At 40.7% G+C, this 8,747-nt stretch overlaps 1 protein-coding gene across 1 annotated transcript in view; it reads left to right on the plus strand.

Annotated features, from left to right (window-relative positions):
• The window catches only part of LOC102209774 (neuropilin-1a-like), a 91,977-nt gene that overhangs the window by 20,305 nt on the left and 62,925 nt on the right, over window positions 1–8,747 (plus strand). Inside the window, exon 3 of the mRNA XM_005740749.1 lies at window positions 7,767–7,948. Within this exon, the coding sequence (XP_005740806.1) occupies window positions 7,767–7,948 (182 nt within the window). The remainder of the gene's footprint in view (window positions 1–7,766; window positions 7,949–8,747) is intronic.

Raw genomic sequence — 8,747 nt, forward strand, 5'->3', positions numbered from 1 at the left:
TTAAGTGGTATTTGGTGGGCAAACGCACTCTCACTCTCAAAGCGTAACGTTTTACGCTAGGTGACAAATCGTCGGTATATTACGGTTCCGGCCACCCAACGTGTCCATAAATTACGAGTTCAGAAAAATGAGGAACATGAGAACCGTTTGGAATGAATCTACATGTACGTTTATTTTACTTAAATCACTTTGGAAAACACTATCTAACACGATTGAGGTGGTGGTTAAGATTAGGGATAACCCATATGGAAAAGGAATAGTAAAAACTTATATGTGATTACTCATGAAAGTGGCATCATATAAGGCTTACATGATTTACTCATGAAAGTGGCCACTTTCTCATTACTTTCATACATTGTTTTAGTAAGTATCCAAAACATACAAGTTTCATTATATAATTTTTCAAGGGATCTTATATCTGTTTTCACTCTTGTATGCTTTTCATACAAGTTTAACACAAGACAGATACAAACTTTATAAGATTTATATATATCTTTTCCATATGGGAAGGTTAGGGCTGGAATAAATCTATTCGATTTCATCCACAGTCCGGCGCGTAGCATAGGAACGCGGAAGGTCACCTTTCGCGTTCTCGTGGAATGCCTTGGGATGTGACGAATCGTCAGTATATTACGCGTTGGGAGTGCATAACCTGTGCTAATTCACGTCATACATCTGTATGTGATTTATATGAATGCGCAATATGAATATTACCAAATTATTTGAATTCTATGGTGGAGGAAACTATGGCTGCACCTTGCTAAACAAACTAGCATGCATTAGCTTATAATTTATTCACCTTCTTCAAGTATGCTGACTTTTGGCTCCATAAAGACAAAACAACATCAGCCAAAATGCTAAAATCAATGTGGAACTTCACAAACCAGTGAGCAACATACATTATTTACCTAGTTTAACTAGATACACCTAGGAAATGATGCACAGATCAAATGTAGCATTCAAGGTGTGTGCGCCATCGTTTCTGGCGTAAAAAGTCCTAAATGACTCATGAACAGGAAAAAGGATGTAACAGAAGAGAACTTCTGATGTAAAGGCTGCTGACAATTTTGCCTTGTATTCAGTGCAGTTCTTGTTTACAAAGGCAAAGGGAATTTGCATTGACGGATTTTCGGGTAATTATTCAGGATATACAGTTTGCCAGCTTTAGCTGCTTAATACATTAAAAGTAGATTTGTTTGGGTGTGAAAGAAAAAATGTTGCATTATGCAATTTTCTTTAGGCCCGTTGGACGATGATGCATGACAATACCTGTTAAATTTAGAGAATAGGGCATGATACCCTTTTAAAAACAGAGTACTGTCTTAGTGTTATCGACACAATGGCTCTCAGCCTGCTGCTGAGTCCAAAAATATTTTGCTGAGGTTGTTAAAAGGCTAATGAAGGAAATCACTGGATGAGACAGTGCATGAGATGGGTGCTGTCGGAGAAAAGTGGGCATGCCAAAAAGTTTATTACAGTACTTGATCAAACTTTACCACCTGAAAATGACTGAAAGAGAAGCTTCTGGAAGAACCTTTTAATGTCTAGAGAGGAAGGTGGAGCGCAGACGGCGTTTGCACAGAGGGATCCAGACGAAAGGAAAGGGATCTGGTTAAAATAAAGGGATGTCAAAGAAGAAGGTGTGACGGCGCTCTGCAGAAACACTGAGTCATTCCCAGCTTCAGCTTCGCCTTGCAGGAGGTGAATGTAGCAACAGCTCAAAGTTCACTCTGTAAATGCTCCTGTGATATGTTCCAGATGTGCTGTAAGAAGTTAGCCACAGGGGTAATGCAATACAACGCAGCACCATGAGCATGTTAATGAGTTGTAATGCATTTGGAGAGCAGAACGAGGGTGCATGCTTACAATTCAGCACTCCAGTAGCTTGGGAAAGAGGTGAGAAGGAATTCGGGGCTGTGTGAAAAATTCCCATTCCATGTCTGGATCTTATTTATTTTAAGTGGTAATCTGCCACATCCTCATTTGTGTTAAATTTGGCAGCGCTGGGTGAACGAAATGGTCACTGTTCTCAACAGTTTTCTTTGCACTTACCGTAACAGAGATTACTTATCTGCGAGGGTGATACTGTGACACGTTTATTTGTTTTGCTTTAGCTGGTTTCTCAACTGAATGGAAATTATTTTTAATCAGTGAAATCGCATCTTTGTTTTCCCAGTTAGGCCTGTTAGAAATTTTGCTAGCCGCCCCGTTTCCATAGACTGTACAGAAAAAAATGCAAGTGCATGTTGTTATTGCACATAAATAATAGACATATGGGACTAGCATAGGCCAAGCTATCCATTTTAGCTGCTGCCTGTGCTGACACGCCCAGACTCTAATCTTTAACTAAATCCACAGAGATGAGCTATAACAGCAGCTCACCCCCCATACGAGTGTTATAAAGGGAGAAATTAGCTACTTTGTACTAAACCTTTGTACCAAGCTGTAAACATGTTATTTTGTTGAAGTTGGGGATTTTAACAGAGGCACACATGAGAATTGTCTTAGAGCCTCTAGTGGCCACTGGAGTAACTGCAGTTTTTGACACCTCATAATCGTTATTTTTCAGTTGCCCATTTCTCATCATTTAAAATATAGCGTTATTGTTACTGCTGTTAGGTTAAGACCACATGTTAGGTCTCAACTTTGTTTAGTTTTAAAGCCAAAAGGTGGAAAAACAAAGAAGGGGATGCCACACCGCACTGCCACAAAGGGCCATAGGTCGGACTCAAACCCTACTGCACTCCGACCGTGTGGCATATGGTCACCTGCTCACCCAGCGAGCTGAACTGGCACTCACAGTCTCACCGCTTAGTCATTTTCTTTTGCAGTTAAGACTGTAGCGTCCTCGCCTTATAGATTTTGTCAGGTGGTTAAATATGTAAGATGAATATCTGTAAAGACTTTCCAAATGAATTCATAAACTTTCAATAATCATAGTCTCCAAACATATTTAGAAACTTGAGAAAGTGCATCCAAAATAGAGATGCAGACCAGTTTAATCTTAACCTTCAGCTTCTTTCATCTTGTAACTTTTGCAATCAAATCAAACCGTAATTATAAAAGTGACAGACCTGGCTCCTTGGGGCACACTCCCTTAATTTTCTGAGGGGGAAATTGCACAAGTATTAGCTTACACTGAATTTTGTTAAATTATGAGTTCTTTGTGCTATAGAGTGGACAAAAAAGTCGCACATTTCTTATGAAACTGTTTAATTCTTGAAGCTCCTGCGACTTTATTATCCACCTCTTCACCTTCCTCTGCTCTTCTTCTACTTGCTTATTAACCTTCACATGCACTTCCTGTTCTATACATGACGGTCAGTAAGTGCATCCATTAATTGCTTAAAATGTTAATTTAAACATCTGCTCTTGGGCCTCCAGATGGAATGCCAAGCATTTTTGCCCTTGAGCAAGGCATTTGCCACGGACAGCTGCATTTGGAGGGCATGAATAGCCGGTGTGGTTAATGAGTGATGTGAGGGGATGGAGAGGAGGCTGCAGGGCTGAAGACTGAGAGACTCTCCTTAACTAGAGTGTGAAGAGACAGACCCACTTCATTAAACGGGCTGTCTGTGCAAACACTCACTGCCTGCAGGACTGGCTGCAGTGACTGAGGGAGTGAGTATAGCCATCTGCATGCAGCCACACACACCAGACACACACAGTTTCTGTGCGCCTCGCTCTCCCTGTTATTTTATGAGCCTTTCTAGGGGAGGACAAGGGAGGGAGAGGTGGAGGAGCTGGGAGGAAGTTTGATGCTATGAATAAAAATGCCATCACCTACACATCACCGTCGGCACTAAGACTTTACAAGTGAGCACTTAAGTCCATTTCTCACCGGGCATGTAAAGTCGTCTGTGAACGCATGCAGAGCAAGACCAGAGACAAAAGGAAAATAAGTCAGAAAAGGAGAAAGAGCAGATTTTGTACACCCAAGGCGAACGTATCCCTGTTTAAACACAGAAAACATCATCTGTCCCCTGAGCTGTCTGAGAGCTACTGTAAATTTCACAACATTAAAATTAAAAGCATTTATTTTTTTTATAAAATGTTGCTGTCTTTTCATAATCGTGTTTTTAGAGGTTTTTGCTGCCGTAATAGGCGTATTAGTTAAATAACTTGGGGCCTGTTAATTCACTGAGCTTAGAGAGTCTGCGTCTGGGCAGCTTTGGGCTTTGACTGTGTTTCTACTTTGCCTGCTGGTGTAAAATTCTGAATTTTGTGGCATTTCTTTGGCAACTGATCCTGTATGATTTCTTTACAAATATGTTATTGTTAGCTGGATGAAAGTACAAAGCCATTGTCCTTAAATGTTTGCAGATTTAAAGGTGTCCTGGGAGAGCCTGGTCTAAAATGAGCCTTTATTTTACCTTATTATGCTGTGTCTCCAGTCTGTCTGTATTTCCACTTTTAACCATCTAATAAAGGCAAGAAAAGCTGTTTAATAAATCCAGTTTACACTGTTAGAAAATAAAATATCCAAATGGTATTTTTTTTATAATTTACTAAATGACTTTTGCTCACCTGTTCAAGACCTTACCTATAATCACCGCTATGATTTGTAAGATTAGATCTAGAAACATTCTCACATCTGTGCACACTGATGCACAGGAGCTTTGTTTTTCCCTCACCGTAAAGACAAAGAGACCAAAAAACTTTAAATCAAGATGTCTGCATCAGATACAGGAGAGAAAACAAAGCCCTGCTGTCAGACTCACGGGGAGACTCTTTGAAAACTACTACCTAACAAGCTCTCTGCCTGCACGCTAATGCTGTTAGCCATCAGGAAAATCATCAGTCAGCAGTCTGAGTCAAGCTAACCGTCTAGACGAGCTCCAGTCAAAACCCACCGATTAAGTTTCTGTGCAAAAGCCATAGGTGTGTTTATCGTTTCTGGTTCAAACGCATTAAACTGGTCATGGTTATCTTGTTTTTGTTTTAAATATGCATCACTGTGGGGAAGAACTCTGATTTATGTGAGTCTTATCTACGAGCTTCTGACCAACAAGCTGCTAAAGGAATATTTTCATATTCGTTCCAGCTTCCTCAAGAAAACTTGTCTGATAGGTCAGAGGTCAAACTTTGCTTCAAAACAAAAACCCTAGAGCTCTTATGGATTTTCTGTCTTACTCAAGGACGGCACAGCCAATCACGTCCCACTTCTGCCGCTCTTTTATTTTACACATATCAGCTCCGATTCTTCTTATCCCAAATTGCCTCCATTGCTGCCTTGAAAGGATGAGGCTTTGTACATCATATATTTCTGCTGTGCGAAATATTTGTAAAGCACTAATCAAAACAGCTACTAACGCTTTCAGACACTGTAGAAATAATAAGAGATACATGTCAAAACAAGGACATGAAGAGCAGAGTATAAAAAGGCCAACAAGTGAATAGTGAGTAATGATTTTTTTTTCTTTCACATCCTACATGTTCTGAGTGCCGATGCTGGAGGCAGTCTGAGCAGTATAGCTGATTTCCAGTGGGTTTTCCCGTCATAACAGCCAGACAGGAAATTTAACAGTGTTTCCCACACACTTAGATTGTGTTTGTGGCGTTTAGGATGAGGCCGACCTCTGTGTGCAGCATCCATACGCTCTTAAATTATTATTAAATCCCTTCTTTAAACAGGTTGTTTCCTTGAGTTCAGGATCTATTCTTAGAGAGAGAAACAAACTGACTTATAGATAATACAGATGCGATATAAACCTGATATAAACCATATAAACCTGTGAAATGAATAGTTAATTCCAAACTTTGCAGAAGAGCTTCATAATGTTTCTTTTTTTCTGAAGTAAAGGAGGCCCGTCAAACCTTTGCAAACAAGAAATCCAGTGCACACAACATCACACAGCTTCCAGGTGCACAGAGATGCATGCATAATGATGATATTACAACTATAATAAAGTGCTGACAAAATGTGTAGATTAAACAACAATTTTACAAGTAATAAAAAAGAAAAAAAAATTAAATAATACCATAAAATTTCCTCTGTCTCAGCCTGAGGCATTTCAGCAAACACTGGAGCTGGACCTCGACCCTAAAGCACTCACTTTTTGGATTATCTTAGGCAGTGAATTAATAATCATGGCGTAACTGTTTTCTAGCAAGCAAGGACAAAATGTTTTATTCAACAACGACTAAATCCAGTATTTTTGTGCACTATAGCTTACTCTAATCTGATCTGAAAGCAATCGATTTGATATGAATAGAAAATGTTTCATTTTCAAACCCTGTTTTGACGATGGGCTCGTCACATTTGGTGTATGTGGTCTTGAATCTGTTCAACCAGCTTGCATCTGAGCAGACAACCTGTGCAGCTTCTTCAGGCCCAGTTATTTATTTTAGCTCCTGCATAGCACAAAGAGATGATTATCATCACATACACACACTTACAAGTGTATTCATATAGCCAGACATCCACTTTTTACTCATTTCGACCCTTAAAAGTGTAGTTAAGGTGCTGAATAACATGAGTTGATGTGCAGAGTATTTCACAACATGGCCTTGGATAAACAAAAACACACGTATTACTGATTACACACTCACACACAGACTTGAGATGTTGTAAAGCGGACGATGGGTGGATAGAAGGGTGTCGGCTGGTAAAGGATGAGTCTGCAGCGGTGGTGGGAGGTCCACGCTGAGGGCAGAGACTGATGAAGTCTCTCGGTGTGCACGGTGGGATCCCTGCAGCCTCCCGGTGCTTCATCCTGCCATGTGTTCATATTCCTGTTATCTCTGCCTCTCTCTTTCTCTCTGTGGTGTCCCTCTGACTCCCAGACGGAGAAGCCTCATGTCCGATCTCATAGATTCTGTTCACGCTACAGTTTCCTGCATCTGATTCTCTTTTCATTTACCCACACATACTTGAGACAGAGCTGATGTTTTCTTATCATCGTGAAAAGAAACAACATGCGCATGAAGTCCAGTGACTATATGGATCGCAACGTGGGGTTAGATTTAAGCAAAGATCATTTTTATATGAATGTGCAGACGTTCTAGAGTCACACAAGTCTGATCCATACGCCGTTTTTGAGGTTGAGTTGTTTAATATCATACTGCCTTGTGAGCTACCTGTTGTTGCACAGCCCATCCAGATACCGGCTCCAAATCTAGGCAAACAGTTACATTCCTCATTAATTACAATGCTGCATCAGAGCACATTATCCAGCTGAGACCGTTTAATCCTACAACAGTATTAGCTATAAGGACAAAAACCCCAAACATTTCAAACAAAGCCAGCCAGCTGAGGTGGTATTTGGGGAAACGCCTCGATTCAGTCGAAATCCAGAAGCTCAACAAAACATGTTTGAGAACGACAAATATGCTCTTCCTTTGTTGTGGTTTCACAGTATGGGCGTGTCCCCTCAGCTCCTCGAGCAGTCGGAATCAAAGTATTTATGAAAATGCATTCAAGAATAGATAAATCTGTCTCAGCAACACAAGGCAGGACCTGTTCTTGCATTGTGGGAGTTTTTATTTCTGTTCCTTTTAACAACAGGAATGCATTGAGTTACTATTGTGTGCCAAACAGCAAGGAGGGGAAGTGAAGACAAATTCACTTCCCCTCCTCATTAAATATTTGCAGTAAGCTGGAAGTCCCACCTATAATCAGTAAAATGCCTCAAATCACTAATAAGCAAATCAACAGGAACATAAAAATCATCCTCGGTCTCAACAATTCAAAGTCAAAGTCGCGCACAGTTGTTGTTTTGCAGGATCATAAATCTGAACGTGCATCTCCTCTGATTCCCCCACAGGTACGACTATGTGGAAGTTTACAATGGCGGCGATGAGTCTTCGCCCATGTTGGGAAAGTTTTGCGGGAAAATCGCGCCATCTCCGATCATCTCCACCGGCGGCCAGCTCCTCATCAAGTTTGTCTCCGACTACGAGACCCACGGGGCGGGATTCTCTGTTCGCTATGAGGTCTTCAAGACAGGTGTGTAGTTTCAAACAGAACTGCTGTGATGTCCTTGCTTTATCTGCTCAGCAGCAGTAAAAGCATGAGCTGAATGGCTCTGCTGTTTTACATAAATCCATAAATGAATGTGCTGAATACGCCTGGTGAAAAATGGCCCCTTTAAATTCAAATGTAGTTTTAGATATCCAGGTGATTGTTCTGTTGCTCTTGGATCAGTTTTATATATCACCTTGTCATACATAATGGGAAAAAGTCTGAATTGAACACCATTTTAGCCATTTAACATATTATTAGGGCGGAAAAATGCAGGAGCAGATGACAAATTGAACAAAATCGCTATACCTGCCCTCTGTGACTGAAAGGCAAATACAGCCTATATTTTATGGTAGTTATGGTAGCCACTTATCGCAGTAATTTTGCAAACTTAGTCGAATTTTAAGCTCCATTGAAGCAATCATATTATCTGAGATTGCATATAAAAAAGACCGCAATCATGTGACCTGTGTTTTTGCTAAAATCATCTTGACTACGAATTTATGCTTTTGGTAGATGAATGTAGCAAGTGAGGGACACAGTGACTTTTCAGTAACAATGTAGCCATGCCCTGTGGCATACCCTGCGTCTCCTCTGTTTTACTCTAAGTTAGTGTTGTCAGCGTTAATCTCGTTAAAATGACGTTAACGCCATAACGGCATTAACGCGGCAAATCTCCATTAGCGAGTTAGCACGGATTGCCCCGTAGGTGGGGCTGCACGGCGTCAACGTATTAGCGGGGTTAGCTTGTTAACGCATTAGCGCCGTCCAGCCCCACACACAC

Source organism: Pundamilia nyererei, unplaced genomic scaffold, assembly GCF_000239375.1.
Source record: "Pundamilia nyererei isolate P.nyererei 1_Seehausen unplaced genomic scaffold, PunNye1.0 scaffold00103, whole genome shotgun sequence".
Taxonomy (NCBI): Eukaryota; Metazoa; Chordata; class Actinopteri; order Cichliformes; family Cichlidae; genus Pundamilia; species Pundamilia nyererei.